Here is a 19,006-nt window from a genome sequence, read left to right as displayed (position 1 = left end):
CTACACATTAGCGCTGTTGATGGGATACACCCCAGCTAGCCTAAACCCCAATATTATCTAGGCTAAATACAGTCTATGGCTAAACCATGTTGTTGTTAAGTTGTGTGTTGAGACATCCGACCCTGTCATTTAAAATTCACACACCAGCAGTATGAAGCAATTTGATCCGATAAACTCCGACAGGTTCTCCGTCCGTTTGTTGTTATGAACTTTTTAAATCAGAAATTTGTGTCCAGAACTCAGAAAATACACCTGTGTGTCTTGAAAAATAAGAGTTAGCTTGTAGCAGCTAGCTAACGATGCTAACAATAGCAGACAAAGGTTGTAATAGTAAAAAAATATATAAATCTGATCAAATAATTGTTGTTTGAGCAGTTGTGTGTGTGTGTGTGTGTGTGTGTGCGTGTGTGGTTAATATAAATCAGTGTTAATTACATCCTCTGACAGCAGATCACAGCTTTAGCCCACACACACAAACAGCTTCAAAACATTTCCCCCTGCTTTGAAATATGAATATACACAGCTAATCTGTGTGTTTGTGTGTGTGCGCACGTGTAAGTGTGTGTGTGTGTGTAGTCATCAAAGGTATTTAACCCTTTGTATAGCCGCTCTGATGTGGTCGTGTCTGTGTAAACAGGTAGGAAACGGTCTTTTGCTCTGATTCTGTGATGCTGATTTAAGTTAAACAGGAGATTTAAAAAATCTGTTTTTAGATGTGAAAATAGTTTTTTAATCTGCCACTAATCTCCCCACAGACACCACCACAGTGTGTCTGATGGTCACATTTAGTCTCTTTGATTTCACACATCTTCTCTCATCTGTTAAACATGTCTGAACATGAAGCCCGAGTTTATCTGAAGCCTCTACACTGGTGAGCTCATCATGTGTTTTTTTAATGTTTTATTACAACACAATTGTATTTTTGGACATAAGAATTGTACATTTCTATATTTTATCCTTTAATAACGTATGGCATCTTGTTGGCTGCCTTGTTTTGTCCCCTTCTGTCTCTCAGAAGTCACTTGAAGCATCACCTCGTTACTGTGACAAAATTATTTTTAAACTTTTAAACACATCAAAAAGCTTCAGTTTCGATTATTTCAACAAACTGACTTTTCTATGTAACTCTGACTAAATAACAGTTTCCATATACTTTGAAAAGTCAGCTCTCTAATACAAAGGCCCAAAAGGGGGGGTGTACTTTATGTAGATTTTTATTCTCGTACTTTCGTACTTTTACTACATCAAGCTTTCTAGTATTTGTACACAGTGGTTGTGTGTTAATTCATTGATTTAGAAATGTTGAATTATCGTCGCTCCCTCGGCAATTGAGGTAGGAACCTTTCATGTAGGTTTTATATCCGACCGGAAGTATTTTTCCGAACACACAGTCCCTCACTGCAAAGCGTCCGTGAATTTTGTTTGCATGCTGCTCAGGAATTTAAGAAAAATGTCCTTAAATTAACTAAAACGTCTCGTTTCTTCACATCGATGTTAAACTAAGATTATCGGTGATCGATGACTGATTGAGGAAGCTGATTTCAGGTCAGTTTATTGAACAATTTATGAACAAAATGACGCTGAAATGAGAAACAGATACCAGCCAGACTAACAGTTTATTTACACATTAAGTTATACTGGTAATAACATGATAAACACTCAGGTGTTACTGGGTTAATAGTGCAGATAGGTTGCAAGTAAAACGGCGTCAATAGTGTTTGTTTCTCTGCGTGTTGAAGTTTCAGAGATTTATATTAAACAGTTCAAACTTGAGCTGCTGCTGATTATTATTTTCTACATTAATCAGTTTTGTATTTAAATGTCAAATATTGAAAAAGTCCAACACAGTTTCTCAGTCACGGTTTAGTTTGGTCTTTACTTTATTTTTTACACATATTTTTTTTTTTTACAGTAATAGTTGTCAGAAAATGGTGAAAAATGTCAAGCAAGATGACATCATCAAATGTCTATTTTTATTATTATTATTTATTTTTTTATTTTTTTACAACCCAAAGAAATTCAGGAGGAGGAGGAAAGACCCCCAAAAATATTTACATTTAGAAGCAAAAAAAAAGATGAAGATATAAAAAAATGATTAATCAATTAAAAAATAGTCTGCTATTATTTCAATAGTTGACGATTAATCCATTGATCATATATATCTGTATATATGTATATATATATTAATTGTTTTACAGCAGTATTGTACAGTACAAACCTCAAGGCGTGACAACAAGGAAAATACAAAACAGTTAAACTCTGCAGAGGTTTAAGAATCAAAATATTAGTTTAAAAATATTTTAGTTTTATTTAACTTTTTGATTATTTGGTGGCAAATGTCACATTTTCTGGTTATTTAAAAGTCAGTGTACCGCAATTTGGAACATTTAAGGCTGGAAAGTGTTTAAATAATTCAGACCTACATAATGAAATAAAACAGAATTAATAAACAGTTTTAGTGAATACATTTTAGCCTGACTTGTATTTTCTGTCTTATTTTGAAAATCCTGGCCACATCCTGAGAGCTTCCTGAGTTAGATTTTAGAGTTAAAGAGAAGATTTCGACTTAATTCTTGTGTCTTGGAAGTAAAACAACAGAGTTTTCTTTCAGTGGCTAAAAAGTCTTTTCTGTCTTTATAAAAAATAACTCACAAATAAGTTTTTTAGTAATCACAAAAATGTATTTATTATTATTATTTTTTAACTTCTTAAAATGTCTGAGATTATTGAAGGATCTGAATGACCTTTAAATATTTTCTCATTTTGGTTTATTGTCCGTCAGATGCTTCTTATGTCTATTTTCTGTTTCTGTTCATTTTAAAATGCTTTTTCGTTATGATCTGTGGGCGTTTTTAGATCTTTTGGCGCTGAGAAAAAGTGATAAAGTTTTGATTTAAAAGTAAACAGACACGAAGGTTGATTTTGTTTTTCTCTGATGACCCTCTTTTTCCACTCTTTCCTTTTCCTCCTCATCCCCTCTTCTCTCCTCCTCCACTTCAGTATGGAGCTCTCATCTTTACTTCATGACCTTCATCTCTCCTCCTCTTCCTCAGAGAAGCCCCTCCCCTCTCCCTCTCTTCCTCCAATCACAGAGCTCCTGTCTCGGCTGCGGGAGAAGCTGATTGGTGCGTCATCAGACTCTGAGAAGAGCATTCTGATTCGTCGTGTGGAGCGTCTCTTCCAAACAGCTGACCCTGATTGGCTATGCCCCTCACAAGCCAATCAGGATGCAGGGTGGGCGGAGCTTCAGGCAGCGTACAGCTCTCTGGTCTGTGCTCTGATTGGCTGTGCATCTCTGCCGCTCTGTGAGGACGACTGCAGCTCTCTGCCGGAGGCGGCCTATCAGAGCGTCCCAAGCCGAGCTGAACCTGTATGCTCCGCCCTCACAGCGCTGCTGGGAACTCTGGGAAACGGAGGTCAGACTGGTGTGCTGCTGGCTGTGGCTCCGCCCATCTGTGTGTTTGCTGTCACACATTTCCAGGTGAGAAGTCGAAACATTTCCAAACATTTCTCTTTTCTTTTTATCTGCTCAGATTGAACTGCTGATTTTTTTATTTTTACTTTTCATTTGAAGATAAACTCCTTCAGATGCTTCATCAATAAAACATCAAAAGCAGAAACAAAGATTAAAATAGAAGATGAAATTTGATAATAATGACTTCCAATCTGTCCCTGTGTGTTCAGGATCAGGCGTGGACGAGCTCCTCCTCTAGAGCGGCGGCTCAGAGCCTGCAGGAGGCGCTGCTGAGGGCAGGAGGCTGGAGGGATACCCCACACCTCCTGATGGGGGACAGGAGTCAGCTGGAAGAGGGGGACGAAGGGGGAGAGAGGAGCAGAGGAATAGTGGGAGGAATCCTGGACGTCCTGCAGCCTCAGCTGACCAAGTGAGTAACTGTTTCTGGACTACAGATGAGGAATGTATGTGTGTGTGTGTTTTCAGTCATTCAGGTGAAGAGGTGGTAAAAGTGAAACCATTCTTCACTCAGGTAGAGGAACAGATGTGTTCCTGCAGTAACAGTGTAGCATCCAGGCTGTGAAATGTCCTCACAGTACAAAGTAAACAGCGTCCCTCTGATGCCGGCTGCTTCTGTGCTAAGCTAACTGAAGCTCACCTCATATTTGGAGACTACTGAACTTGAATCATTCCTACCTCAAATAAAATAAAATAAAAACTATGAAGTGAAAAACACTACCTTAAATATGCTCTAATGTGTAAATCAGTTGGACGGGGATGCCTTGCAGCTCGTCATCTCCCTGTCGACATCACAGCCACTGAACCATTTCTCTCTAGTTTAGTTTTTAACCTGTTTTTTTTCATGTTACATCTGATAGAAGTGACAAGACATGTCTTTTCTCTGTGTTGCTGTTCCTTTCATGTAGGTGGAAATCTGTCTTTATGTTGGGAAGATAGTTTCCCTTAAATGCGTTAAAGCTAAATTAATTAAAACACTCGAGTAAAGGACAGATACCTGAAGGCTCCACCTCTGCTCAGGTGTGTGTTCAGCAGCAGATGAGTAAGAGCTGAACATGAAGCGTGATGATCAACTTAAACAGGTTAATGAATGAATGAATGAATGAATGAATGAATGAATGTCTGTGCGTTGGTTAAAAAGTGATTAATATGAAACCAGTTTACACAGAAAGTGCAGGATGTAAAATGCCATTATCTACAGAAAGCTGTAACTGTGTGTGTGTGTGTGTGTGTGTGTGTGTGTGTGTGTGTGTGTGTGTGTGTGTGCGTGCGTGTGTGTGTGTTGCAGGGACTCGTGGCAGCGTTGTGAAGCAGTGAAGTTGGTGTTTGCGTGGACTCTCCTGCAGGTCAGTTTAACCTAGAAAAATGTTTAATATTAACTTTATTATTAAATCTTTTATCTTTTGTAAATCATCTGTGGACAATCGTAACCTTTGATTATTGATTATTTTTAACCTTCATCATATGAGCAGATACATATGCTGCGTCCTTAGGCCTCTGATGTGTTCAGGCACACTGCTGAGTGTAGGTCATCTGGGTTTTGACAGCAACACACATTCACTGTAGTAACTTGTGTAAAATAAAGATCTTTAAAAGTAAATATATACGGATGAGTTCTTTTACTATTATACATAATGTTCTTGTATTAATATTACGGCTGAATTAATGTGTTTGTTGAATTTAACCGCTGTAAAATTTTTGCTGATTTTTAATATTTCATCAAAATGTAACTTTTTTCTGTTGCTTTATTTTTGTACCAAAACTCTTTATAAACTTGGCATTCATCATTTTTCTTTTGTTTATAATTCAAGTTTTTATTGACTTTTATAACATGAAATATCAGCAAAAACAAACAATAAAGACAACAAAACTTGGGCATTAATAATCTTGAATGCAAAGGATTGTGGGAAAGCAGCTCTGCCCTCGTGTGAGCAAAAGAAGGAAGTGATGATGTAACACACTCAGGTGTCAGATTTCTAAAAGTGTGTGTGAATGTTTCGAGCAGGTGACTCGCCCCTCTCTCTCCCCTCACCTGCCGTACCTCCTCCCACCCTCCCTATTACTCAACGACCACTTCAGACCAGAGAACTGCATTCTGGGAGTTCGCTGTCTGCACCACATCGTGCTCAACACGGTGAGAAAAGAATCACCCACACAAACAACAACATGAATGGGTCATTTTTTCTTACATATTTTCGGGTCTAAATGAATCATAGGTACAAAAAGTTGCTCCTGATTAAAGTGCGTCCACTAAAAGTTGTGTTTTTTCCACGGACAGGCTCAGATTGTTCTTCTAAGTGTGTGACAACCACAATAAAGTTGTGAAACGGTGATGAAGGTGATTTGAAGACGAACAAAAAATCTCAGGTGCATCGTGATGGTTGTTGTGTGCGTGTGTGTTTTTCAGCCTGCTGCAGACCTCCGTCAGTTCAACAGAGCAGAAGTCATCTACCAGGCTTTATTTAAACACCTGTACACGACAGAGGCAGCTGTCATACAGGTAACACACACACCTACACACACACACACACACACACGCACACAAAGAATAAAAACTACAAAGCTAGTAAACAGATGCAAGGAAAAGACTCATGTGAAGGAAGCATGGATCCAATTTAAGAGACTCCTGTTTGTGCGTGTGTGTGTCTGCAGCCGGTCCTGTCGTGTTTGCTGGACCTGTTGTTGGTTTTGGAGAAGCCCCCCTCCTCGCTCGCCCCCTCCTCTACCCGCAGGAAGCCCTGTCGCCATGATGACGTCCTGCGTCTGATCTTGACGCACATGGAAGCAGAGCACAAGGTGGCTCTGAGGCGTGTTTATGCCTCTGCTCTGCCTCCGTACATAGACAGGTGGGAGAGTTTACTCCTGGTACAGCTTGTGTGTGCTGCAGGCGAGTTGAGTTTGTTGTTTTGTAGCAGGGTGACAGGGTGTGTTTGTTTTGTTTTACGGGGGCAGCATGGGCGTGGCCGTGTGCAGACACCTGAGGCGTTTGGAGCGGGTGGTGCTGGGATACCTGGAGGTCAGAGATCCACCTGAAGAGACGAGTCGACTAAAGATCCTGGAGGCGCTGCAGAAAACAATCAAAGCTGCCTGGCCACGGTGCGAACACACACACACACACACACACACACACCAGCCCCTTTACACGTATGTGTGTGTGTGTGTGGGTGGGTGTGTGTGTGTGTGTGTGAGGACCCCGATTAACCCAATACTTCACATTCAAAACAACAGAAACTCAGGAGAAAGTGAAAGCAAACTCTGACCTCCTGTGGCCAAACTTAGGAAGTGCTACTAAACTGTCTCTCTTCCTGTCTCCCTGCCGGTCTGTCTCTCTTGCTGCCTGTCTCTCTCTCTCTCTCAGGATGGCATGTCGCGTTGCCGTGCTGCTGCGTTGCCTGTTGAAGTTGCTGCTCGATGTTTCTTCCGACTCTCAGCTCAGTGATTCAGTGCGACAGCAGCTGATGAAACAAACGACCCTCTGCATCAAACAGCTGGACGACGTCTCTCAGGGAAACTTACAGGTGTGTTTACCTGCTGATCCTCTCACCTGGCGTCTGCAGAATCAGCCTTACAGTAACACTTGCATTTAAAAGTTTATGTTGTCGTCCAATCTGTGTTGATTGTAAATCTAATTGAGAGACAATGAATACTCAGTGCGTGCTCTAATGACAGAAAGCTGGATAGTGCCTGCATGTACCAGGATGCATTGCACACGAACAGTAGCCTCAGTCTTACTTCACTGCTTTTCTTCACTTTTATATTCCTGCTGGATCCAACGCATCCTTTAGAAAGAAGGATAATAGTAGAATAAGAACAAACTTAATCCGTCTTTTAAAAAAAAGACAGCAGGTGTTGTTAAGTTCAGCTACTGTTACTTTAAAGAATGACGCATTCAGGTGGCGTGGGAAATGCAGCTTACATACCGGTTGCTTCTAAAAACCTCCCATCTGTAAGTGTTGGCTGCAGCTAAGATTTAGTTAAGTCAGCTTTGACTTTTAATAAACACATCAAATTTCAACTTCAAGTACTTTGAATTATTTAGTTATTAAATAATAATAATAAAGAGAATGAGGTCAACATACTTTAGTCTGTTGAAGGTATCTTTCTTACTTTCCAGTTTACATGAGTGTTTGCCTTTTGATCTTTTATTCTCTCCATGAAAATGTTGTTACACTTGTACTTCAGTTGAAGCAGCTGTTAGAGAGCTCAGTGTGAAAGTAGTTACAGCAGCAGGTGTCGACTCTACACACACACTTTCCATCAAACTGATCACTTGTTCACTTGTTGCCTTTGGGCTGCAGAGCTTTTTACATGTTTACATGTTCACTCACCTGTCTCTCCATCTATCTGTCTGTCAGCCTCTCCTCCAGCAGGTCGACAGCAGCTGCTGCAGCCCTGAAGTGCTCAGTTCCCTAAAACAAATAACTATGACAACAGATAGGTGACGAAGCACACCTGGAACACCTTGAAGTGAGACTGCAACGGAGACAAAGACAGAAGAGCAGCTGTTTCCTGACTGACAGAACTGAGGGCTGGAGGTCGTGTTTTCTGGGAGTTAGACAAAAAAGGCAAAGCAAGGCAAGCAGACAAAAGAAAAAAACACTGAAGTCAACTTAAAAAAAGAGTTTAATTCAAAGATAAATATAAATATCCTTCATTTGCATAGCAGGTGTTTACTATAACAAAGTGTTACACATGTTTTCATGAAGGCGCCACAAACTTCATATTGTTAAGTGCTTCATGTTCAGTTCAGTGTTTTTTTCTTCACAGATGTTGCGTTCACACACCTCGAAAATAATCCGTCATAGTGATGCATGTCTTTGGCTCCACATCACAAACAATAATGCTGCATTCATGTAACACAGATTACCAGATTACATGAAAACAGTGTTTAACATTCGTTCCGTAGTTTTGAAAAATCTGACTTGATGCAGAAATGTTGGAAAATCACAAAGTGCATACAAGAGGTGTGAAGTGACCCAGACGTTCATTTAGTCTTCTTCATGCTCCCTTTAAAGAGACTCTGATCCCTTTTTATCCCCAAAGGACGAATAAGTGCAAAAAGTTTTGGAGTTGCTCCAGTAGATTGTCTCAGCTGGCAGCCGTGAATCAGGCTGTAATGGCTGCACTGTAATCCTTTGGTACAAATTCACTAAAGTCCACTAAAGGTTTTTCTCACTGACGGGCTCAGATTGTTACTCTAAGAGTCAGACAACATTACAGACAAGAGATGGACCTTTTTGTTAAAGAAGAAGATGCTTCTTAAACCAGAAACAGATTTTACATTGCTCCCTTCAAAGCCACCAGACTCCATTGACAAAAACTATAATTTAATCTTGAAGAACGAGGGCGTTACTGATCTACTGCTGTCGTGGTAGTTTGTGTTATTCTGTGACTTTGGTGTTTTAATTGGTTAGTTTGGATGGAACACAATATTTGTTTAACACACAATTACATAAAAAAAACAAACTAATATAAGCAGCAGCAGAACAGCAACTCCCATAATCTGTAAAGTAAAATTACCTTTTTTCCAGTGGAGTCTGGTGGGCTGGCAGAAAGTGGTCTAACGGCTATTTCTGGTTTCATAAAAACATCTTTCTCTTTACCCTCAAACCTGCTTCATGTATGGTTGTTTCATATTTGGATCTCTGTGGTATTAAATCAGTCATGGAGTGTGTGTGAGCAGCGAGTCCAGCTGGTCCAGTCTGTGCTTCAGTCCCAGTAAGCTCTCCTCAGTCTCCAGTCGTTTCACCTCCAGGTTCTCCTGCTGATTCCACAAACTGCAGCGCAGACGAGCCTCGACAACAAAACAACAAACAGTCACTTTACACTCCTCTCACTGGACTGATAGCTACACACAAATCGCTAGGTAAATCTTCTTCTCTGTTTTCTCTAGAGTCAAATGTGCTGCATAGATATTATATAGGTCCAGGATGGGTTTAGCCTAGCTTAGCACAAAGACTGCTAGCAGAGGGAAACTGTTAGCCGTGCACCCATCAAAACACCAGCAGCAGCACAAAATAACAAAAGCCAAATTGTAATAAAAAGACACAAAGCTGGATTTCATCAGATCACATCTCTGGACCGTTCACTGCCTTACTAAGACTTCTGATTTCTGCTTCCCCACTGTGATGATATGTTATATTTTCTTTTATTATTTGACTTTTGTTTCTTCTTTAAGTTAATAATAAAAATCGTGTTTACTTTCAGACGATGCTCTTGTTGTCTCAGTTCTTCTCTCTGCAGCTCCACCTTCCACCTCTCCTCCTGAAAACACAAGGTTAGCTTTGCCGTCAACGTCAACAGATCACCTTTAACAAACTGCTGATTAAAGCTGGAAGAACTCAGTCGTTTAAATTAAAAACTAAAGAGATACTGCACAAGTACAAATGAATACATATACGCATTAAAATAAAACATTTCGTCCTTTTCTGCAAATGTCCCTTTTTATTTATGTGCCTACTTTAGTATTTCTCGTTCTGTATGTTCGAATGTTTGGCTTCGAGTCGACTTCTGGTCTGATGTTCGTGTTTTACAGAGATCTTATTGATCTCATGGTACAGACTAATTACTGTTTTTGAGGACAGTTCAGATGCTTCATTAACTACAGAAGTAAAGCATCATGGGTTTCTGTCTTTGCTTTTTTAATACTCCTTATCAGCTTTACATAAAAACCACATCAGTGCAATTTCAGAATAATGAATGAGAGAACTTCTTCCAGAAACTGATGTTTCAGCTTATTATGGTGAGAGGACCCAGAGGAGGAGAGCACTGACTTCTGTCTGTCTGTGTGTCTGAGTGACAGCTCCTCATACCAACAACAGATTCATACAGAGATGAAGGCAGACAGTTAGAAGGTGTGAGGGACATCTGGTTATAAGCACGTAAAGTTTATAACTTCAGTGGACTCAAGATGCTTCGAAACCTCGTCCAGTTTGGAGAAAAAGCTCTGAGAGAATGAAAAAGAGCAGCCAGCCGGGGTTGCTCCTGTTTTTTTTCTAACTCCTCTGATCCTCCCACCCTCTCCCTCTGCTGCCACTCTGCTGCCCCTGCCGACTGGGGAGGTGGAGGAGGAGGAGGAGGAGGAGGAGGAGGAAGAGGGATGCAGGGAGAGCACACCTTACCTCCCTCCCGTCCCCTCTTTCTGTATATTTACTTACATTTATTTCACCAGTTTTAAATAAATCTGTCTACTAATATATTTAGTAAGGAATTTATCTTTGTATTTATTGATTCATGCTTTAATTTGAAAACGATAATATGACCTCCATTCATTCTCTACTGATGGGACAGTTACTAGAACAATTGACAGTAATTCAAATCATCACTGCAACGTAAAGGATTCAAAAGAACAGTTTAATTAAAGTTGTGATATGTTAATAGGTTTGGTTTTGAGTTCGGACTGGACTCACCTCAGTGCTGAAGGCTGATCTCAGACCAGCTGTAGACAGGTAGAAAGACTCCTCTTCTTCCTCCTCATTCTCTTCCCTGCTGAAATCCTTCACACACGCAGATAAACCCGTTAAAATGTGTGTTACAGTAGATTTTAAAGTTACAAACTTGTAATACATTGATTGTTCTTTATTTTTGATGCTTCACCTCCTTTTCTTTCTCGTGTATCTTTTCCTTCACACAAAGCTCCTCCTCTTTCCTCTGTAGCTCCTCCTCCATATGAACAAGCCCCTCCTCTTTTCGCTGTAGCCCCTCCTCTTGTTGTTTCAGCTCCTTTTCTTTGTCGAGGAGCCATTTCTCCTTCTCGCAGAGCTCCTCCTCTGATGAGTCACGATAAAAACTTAAATCACTGAGGTGTGAATGAAAATCATCTCAAATAGTGTCAGACGGAGACAATTTAAATAAAGAGACCGCACTGATGACTGACCAAGCTGGTTGAGTTGCTGCTGCTGTTCGGTCAGATGGCGCCCCCTGTCCTCCAGCTGACACACAGCAGCTTTAACTTCCTCCAAACCAACACACACCGCCTAAAAGAAACAGCGAAGGAGAGGTGGTGATTAAAGAGAGCCGAATTTATCATTTAGTTAGAAGTGAACAGCAACAGGCAACAATTTAGAAAGTTTATAAATATTTTAAGCAGATTTATTAAACCAAATTCACTGATTTCAGCATCTTGAAAGTCAGCTTTTAATTCTCTTAAATTAAATCAATAAAAGATATTTTGGTAAATAATCTCACTTTTGTCCAGACTTGACACAATGATAGCTTTAATTATTTCTTACAAAACTGAATGAAACCGAATTAAAACTTGTAACAGTGATCATTCAAGGTATGACCTGAGACTCTGTGTGTGTTCACCTGTTTGTGTTGAATCTGTCTGTCCAGCTCCTTCACTTCTTCTTCTCTCTGCTGCTGCTGCCGACTGGAAACACTCTCCTCCTTCAGAACAGAAACACATATTCACATGGTGTAGACAGAGTACAGCCTGTGTGTGTGTTTATGTCTGTGTTTTCACCTGTTCAAGAGTCTGCAGGTGTTTCTTTCTCTCCTCCACCCGTTCACAGAGCAAAGACAGCAGCTCAGAGTTCTCTGAAACACAAACAGGCGATAACGTTTTAACGAGTTTTTAATGTGTCATTGCATTTAAAGTTTGTTTCATCATCAGCAAAGACACAAATGAATACTGATCGTTCAGTGTAAAAGGTGTTATACTCTGTATGTTCTAATCTGGATGTAGCAAGTATATTTATGTTAAAATGTCGTTGATTTTTCTGTGTGAAAGTTAAAATAAAGTCTTAATTTAAATTATTTTGTTATTCTTTTATTATGTTATAATATTTATGTTCTTTATACATCTTTTTAAGATTTTAGACTGCTGTCATTGTTTATTATCTATGTAATAAAGTTCATCCATCCATCCTTTATCTATACCGCTTCTCCTGTTCAGGGTCGCGGGGGAGTCTGGAGCCTATCCCAGCTGTCATTGGGCGTAAGGCGGGGTACACCCCGGACTGATCGCCTGTCAATCACAGGGCTGACACATGGAGACAGACAACCTTTCGCACTCACACTCACACCTATGGGCAATTTAGAGTCACCAGTGAACCTAACGAGCATGTCTTTCGAAGTAATAAAGTCCATTTGTTATAATTAGTATGTTTTACTCTAGAGGTTACAGTTCGTATGTTATACACTGAACTGTAAGAGATGATGTCATACCATGTAGCTGCTCCTGAGCGGCTGCTGTATCTCTGACCACTTCCTGTTTGAGATGGCTGTGCTCCTCCCTCTGTTTGGCAAGCTCCGCCTCCACCGCTGACAGACTCCTGACACAAACAGAAACTCAAGTTACATGTCGCATTCAGTATATAATAATTGTTAACACACTACAGGGGAGAACATAGACTATGTCTTGGCTAAAACTTTAACAGTATGTTAACACTAAAACTGATCTTAATAATGATATGTATGTACCTGTCAGCATGCCTGCGTCTAGCCTCCAGGTGTTTACACTGCTCCTGCATGCTGCTCCTCTCCTCCTTCCTCCTGCTCAGCTCCTCCTGCAGCTGCTGCACATAAAACACAACACAAACTTAGAAACCAGGGATTTATAAATTGTTTTAAAACCTTAAGATGCAGCTTGGTTTCAATTTTATACTCTAAGCTTTTTGCACATCTGTACAGTTTTTGATCACACCTGTTGTACATATTTTAGATTATTCGTATTGTTTTTTATATTTTTATCTTGTTCTATTTAAAGTCTTCCTTGTATTTGTAAACCTTCTTGACAATAAACCCTGATTCTGATTCGGGTTTGACTTCTAAAAATCTTTTCAGTGTCGGCATTATAATGACAAAATAAAAGGAAATAGACAAATTATTTAGAAAGTAACCTGCTTAAAGTCTTTATAGATTCATATGTTTTCAACTAAATCTATAAATACAATCTAATAACACAAATTCACAACGTTTTAAAAGACTGCAACAGGATTAGTTTCTTAAAATATGGGAGGTTTACAAGGATGTGACTCAAAAAACTGTCTGTTTTAAGAAAATACAGTAAACTATGTGTTTATTTTAGGACGATATTCAGGAATCTGTAGGGCACTTAAAATAAAGATGTTTCCTCCTTATAAACATGCAATTACAGTAAAATGAAAACATTTATTAAATAGTCAGTGCACGAATCTTCTGTCTGTACATTCAGTATTTTCCACTAACCTGCAGTTCTGTTCGCTGGACTTTTGTCTCTGTCAAACGTAGCTCCGCCTCCTTTCTGTGGGACTCAACTTCCTGCTGCAGCTCAGTCAGCTCTTCCCTTTTCTTCTCCACCTCGCTCTGCATTTTCTCCAACTCATCCTTCTTCCTGTTCACCTCCTCTCGCTTCTGTTCCAGCTCATCTTTTCCCTTTACAACGTCACCCTTTATGTCGACCAACTCATCTCTCATCCTGTCCAGATCAAGCTGTTTCCCATCCAGTTCATCATTTATACTGTCCAGATCGTCCTTCGTTCTGTCCAGATTGTCCTTCGTCTTGTCCACCTCCATCTGTATTCTGTGCAGCTGATCCTGCTTCTTGTGGAGTCGCTGGAGACTCTGGGTACGTTTGGTTTTCACTTCCTCCAGCGCCTGCTGCTCTGCGAGTAGCTCCTGGAGGACCTGTTTTAGCTCTGGACACACAAATACACTATTTTAACTATAGGCTCTGCTACCGGGAGCAATTTGGGGTTTGGTGTCTTGCCCATGGACACTTCGACATGTGAACTGTAGCTGTCAAGGATCGAACCCACAACCTTCCGATTGAAACACGACCGACTCTACCACTGAGCCACAGCTGCCCTCTTTATTGGTAACTGCAGGTGTTTATGTTACGTGTGTGTTGTTACCTGCTCTGTGTGTGCTGAGTTCAGACTGCACTGTGATCAGTCTCTGCTCCTCCTCTCTCAGAGCGGATACTGTGGACCTCTGCTCACTCAACAGCGCCTCCTGCTGCTCCAACAGCTCCTACACAGACACACAAACAGCAGCAGCTCAGAAACATTGAATTTATATTTGTCTCATAAACTTTTTGTTAAGAATCTTCTCTGAGAGTCTTTTGCCTCTACAGCATCTTACAAACCTGTGACCCAGTGACTTCTGAAGTCCTTCTTCACTATCTATGGAAGTTTCCAGTTTAAACAGAACTACAGGTTCTAAGTAGACTAACTTAAAACAATGAACAGTTTACCTTTACCACAGAAAAGTTCCAACCCTATAATCCAAGGGACTATTTTTAGCGGAAGTAATAAAACATTTTCATTAATAAAATAGTGTTCATATTTTACATTAAATGATTGATTTCTTCAGTAAGTAGCCATGAAATCAGTTAGATAATATACAGCAATCGAGGTTTTATAGCTAAAAGAACCCCCATCTCTTGTTGTAGACGTCTGTGTAATAATGTGATGCCACATCTGCTCGACCAATATGATTGCCGAAAGTCCCTGCAACTCTGATTTAGTGTCGCCTCCTGGACACAGCCAAAATTAAACTCCAGGAACTCCAAACCCAAACGGCAGAGAACAGTCAAAACACACAGAGAACCTATGATGATGGTTAGAAGTTATGTTCCTACAGAAGAAAAGGAAGACAACCGTCTCCTTTGTCTCCTGCTCTCTTCTGATCACCTCGACTCTGTTCCGCAGCTGTTGCTCCTCCTCCCTGACCTCCTCCACTCTGTTCACAGCAGTCTGATGCTCCTCTCTCGTCTGTAGCAGCCTCTGCTCCTGCTGCTCCACCTACAGGGAGGAGGACAGCGTTTACATGTTGTTTTCAAAAATACCGTCATGCTTTCTGATCCACCAAGAGAAAAACAACGGTCCAGTCTCTTCTTCCTTATTTAGTTGAAATATTTGGTTTCTTTGGTTTGGCTGTGTGACGTCCTGCCCTCGCCGCCTGCTATTGGTTTGCTTGACTTCCTGGTTCAGGAGCCAATAGGCAGAGTCGGGAAGGACATCAGGAAACTGCCTGCACCTGAGTTAATTGGGCCTCAGCTTATTTAAGTGGCTTCCACTCTAATGTCTGTCCCTCCTCTCTTCCTCCCAGGCCTCCACCAGCTGGTTCGGTTGTTTCTGTCTTTTGTTTGCATTCAACACTACACTCATCCAAACACTGCATTCATGACTGACCTATCCACCTTACAATAATTATTTACTCTTTAGTTTTACAATAAATGAATATTGTTTAAACAGTATTTCAGTCCCTTCTTTGTCACTGACTTTGAGCCAGTTTGTGACAGTCGCAAGAAAACAAAGAAAGAAAGAAGAAACTCTTCTCATGGACAGTGAAGGCTTCAAAGTCTTTCAGGTTACATTGTCGTATGTTACTTGAATAATAAAGACAACAACACGTAATAAAATAAACAACCAGAAAATTCTAATATTTACACAGTTTAGTATATAACCAGCTGGTGTGCTCAACTATTAATGACTAGAAAAGTCAAAAGAACATGTAAATATTCATGTATTTTTTCTTCTCATATATTAGTTTTTAGTTATAACTGTCAACTTTAATTTCACATACTTGCATGTTTAGTAGAAGCACTGATGCAAAAAGTTACTTTAATAAAAGAAGGTTGTGTTGCCAACTGATTGGCTGTAATTTTTACTGCATTCAACAGAAACTATTTATATTCCATTAAAATTCGATTTCACGTCCAACCAAAGACCTGAACTCTACATTTTCTGTTCATTTTTGGGCCGTAGCCTTGATTCAGTTAGATTAAATGCTAACAATGCTAGAAAAAAAACCTTTAATAGGGATGCACCGATGCATCGGCTGAACATCGGAATCGGCCGATATCAGCCGTGTAGACAGACATCGGCCCATCAGCAAATACGGTGGCATGCGCCGATGTTTTTATCGGCTTTAATTGTGCAGTAAATGTAATTGTAACATAAAAGTGTTTGTTTTTTTGTTAGGCTATGTAAGCACTGAAATATGTGGTGTTTACTATGACCAGGTGATATAAACGGGCTAAAGAGGCTTTTCAGGCTTTTATGTGAAAGAAGTTTAAATAAAAACACGTGTTGGGAATTTGAAAGACTGAAATTCATGCTTTCTCAAAGACTGTGATGAAGTCCTGAATACATTTATTTTTTTAAATTAAAGTTAATTTTGGCCCCTTATCCAGACGAGGGCATTAATAATAACAAATAATACAGTTAGTGAAAAAACATCGGCATCGGCCGAATTGTTGTTTTAAACTCGGTTTCGGCCCCGATTTTCTCAGCTGGTGCATCCTCACTACTTCAGTTTAAAGTAGCTTGTAGAATATGAAGTTGTGAGTTTACCTGACTTTTGACTGAATGTAGATGCTTCTGAGACTCTTGAAGGTCTGACAGCACGTTGGATAAGCTAAACACACACACACACACACACACACACACACACACACACACACACACACACACACACACACACACACACAAACACGCACACACACAGACGCACACAAACACCATTATTTGATTAGGCTTTAGAAAACGATGTGTCATAGGATAAACCTGTTGATAAGAAAAACATATTCTGAGCATAAAAGGCCAATTAAAGAAGTCTGTTGTATCATGTATGTACACCTGTGTCTCTATAAAACACCTCATATAGATCTATTTCAGACTAAAAGCCGGACAGCTTTTTCACTGTAAAAAACTTCCATCTGTTTCACAGTGAAAGCACTACAGCAGATTCCCCGTACATTAAAACATACAACACAGTTACAGATGGATGAAAATGATGTTAAAGATGGATGATGTAGTTCACAGCAAAAAAAATACAGCTGCTTCACAGTAAAATGTCTACAGCTGTGTTATAGAGATAAACACCTACAGCTGTTTCACAACAGAATACTCATTCTCTACCTGTCTGTAGCTGAGTTTATATTTGTGCAGAGCTGTTGGAACTCCTCATCCCTGCTCCTCAGCGCCTCCTTCACCTCCCTCAGAGTGTGCTCCTCCTTCTGCCTCTTCCTACTGAGCTCCTCCACCTCATCCTGCAGCTCTCTGGAAATAATTTAACATGAAGTTGATGACAAAGAATCACATGCTGCTATCTGAGTCTGGAGGTCAGAGGTCAACTTGAGGGATTTGACCTGATTTGCTGTGTGGCCTCCAGCAGACAGGTGGCGCTGTCCTGAGCTATGTGCTGTAACATGGTGGCGTCCTGCTGAGCTGAACTGGCCTAAAGACGACACAAGGACAGACGAGATCGGCTCAGTGAGGGAGAGCAGGACACACTGAAATGATGAGTTGGTGTGTGTGTGTGTGTGTGTGTGTGTGTGTGTGTGTGTCTGTGTGTGTGTGTGTGCGTGTGTGTACCTTGTCTCTGGTGGTGTGAATGCAGCTCTGAGCCTCCAGCAGCAGTCTGTCAGCCTTCCGGAGTTCAGCTCGTCGCTTCAGCAGAGTTTTCTCCACACACTCCACTTCATCACACACCTGCATTACACTCCTGTACACACACACACACACACACACACACACACACACACACACAGACACGCACACACACACACAGATTGATTGATCGATCACAGCCCTGATCGAGACAGTCAATCCCAAAGTCCCAAATCCCAACAGGAAGCAGATTTTAACCTTAATAAAACAGTCTTGATGACGAAAGACGTGAGGACAAAATGTTCTCTCTTTCCATGTCTTAAACTCAGACAATGTTTTCGTCTGTCTGTAGTTTCAGCAGCTCCATGGTTTAATTTCCAACATGGCCGCTGTCAGATGGTCTGTTTTAAACTGTAGTGAGACTGTTTAATGTCAAAGCAGTAGTGCTACACAAGCTTAAGTCTGGATTGTGCCGTAATAAAAAATAAACATTTTGCTCCAATGAAACCTGTGATTATCTAAGACCAACATAATCTTAAAAAAACAAACACAAAACAAACACAGACAATTGAAGTGAATAAATAACTGTGTGCTTGAGTTACCTGTTTCGTCTCAGAGTGTGTCGTAGTTGTTTGGTTTCAATTCGTAGTTTCTTCTTCTCTTCCTCCAGTCGCTCTGCTTCTTTGTGCACACAATCACACACACACCTGTCTACCTCCTGACACACACACAAACACACACGTATTATTCTGTGGTAGCTAACAGCATCACATTAATGAATTACATGAGTTGTTACTTATATAATAAACTGTATTTTATTGTACCTTTCTCATCTCCTGATTGGATTTTATGTTAAACTGTATTGTATATTGTTCTTACTACAATGCAGTATGTTTTAAACAATTCTACATATTGTATTATATTATTTTTCTTCCTTACTGAGACTGCACATGAAACTAGCCTGTTCGGAAGATTGTCCCTTTTCAAACACATTAACACCTTAATTATTTATCGGGTTTTGGCATCATTCTTCTATTTGGCTGTAAGGGATCTTTTCTAGCATATTTGCATCTGTATTAAAAAGTATTTGACTGATTCAGGCTGCAGAGACTGACCGTGTCTTTGTGTTCTGGGATGTTACAGTGCAGTGCGGCGTCTCCTGCTGGAGGACCGTAAACGACAGCTGCAGGTGATCCACAGAGCAGCCAGGCCGGTC

General features: G+C 40.3%; 2 protein-coding genes across 2 annotated transcripts; one reads left to right on the top strand and one right to left on the bottom strand.

Moving 5' to 3' along the window:
* Window positions 1-1,440: 1,440 nt before the first annotated feature.
* tti2 (TELO2 interacting protein 2) lies at window positions 1,441-9,677 on the top strand. Its single transcript, XM_069683214.1, has 10 exons — window positions 1,441-1,545; window positions 3,001-3,481; window positions 3,685-3,884; window positions 4,761-4,818; window positions 5,478-5,606; window positions 5,880-5,972; window positions 6,125-6,318; window positions 6,425-6,568; window positions 6,831-6,990; window positions 7,828-9,677. The coding sequence occupies exons 2-10, from the start codon at window positions 3,002-3,004 to the stop codon at window positions 7,912-7,914; spliced, it is 1,545 nt and encodes a 514-aa protein (XP_069539315.1). The 5' UTR covers window positions 1,441-1,545; window position 3,001; the 3' UTR covers window positions 7,915-9,677.
* cntrl (centriolin) lies at window positions 8,084-18,956 on the bottom strand. The gene is made up of 18 exons (XM_069682745.1): window positions 18,906-18,956; window positions 18,393-18,508; window positions 17,776-17,905; window positions 17,550-17,638; window positions 17,320-17,460; window positions 16,753-16,816; window positions 15,088-15,198; window positions 14,308-14,425; window positions 13,643-14,091; window positions 12,896-12,990; window positions 12,641-12,747; window positions 11,937-12,010; window positions 11,780-11,860; window positions 11,349-11,448; window positions 11,069-11,241; window positions 10,882-10,968; window positions 9,674-9,736; window positions 8,084-9,266 (listed from the first exon to the last, which is right to left on the bottom strand). Exons 3-18 carry the CDS (start codon window positions 17,896-17,898, stop codon window positions 9,135-9,137), a joined length of 2,007 nt encoding a protein of 668 aa, XP_069538846.1. The 5' UTR covers window positions 17,899-17,905; window positions 18,393-18,508; window positions 18,906-18,956; the 3' UTR covers window positions 8,084-9,134.
* Window positions 18,957-19,006: the final 50 nt, after the last annotated feature.

Source organism: Semicossyphus pulcher, unplaced genomic scaffold (assembly GCF_022749685.1).
Source record: "Semicossyphus pulcher isolate SPU_LCO1_2020_fin unplaced genomic scaffold, fSemPul1.0.p SCAF_6, whole genome shotgun sequence".
NCBI lineage: Eukaryota > Metazoa > Chordata > Actinopteri > Labriformes > Labridae > Semicossyphus > Semicossyphus pulcher.
Note: the sequence above shows the minus strand (reverse complement) of the source record. Positions and strands in the feature narration are given on the sequence as shown.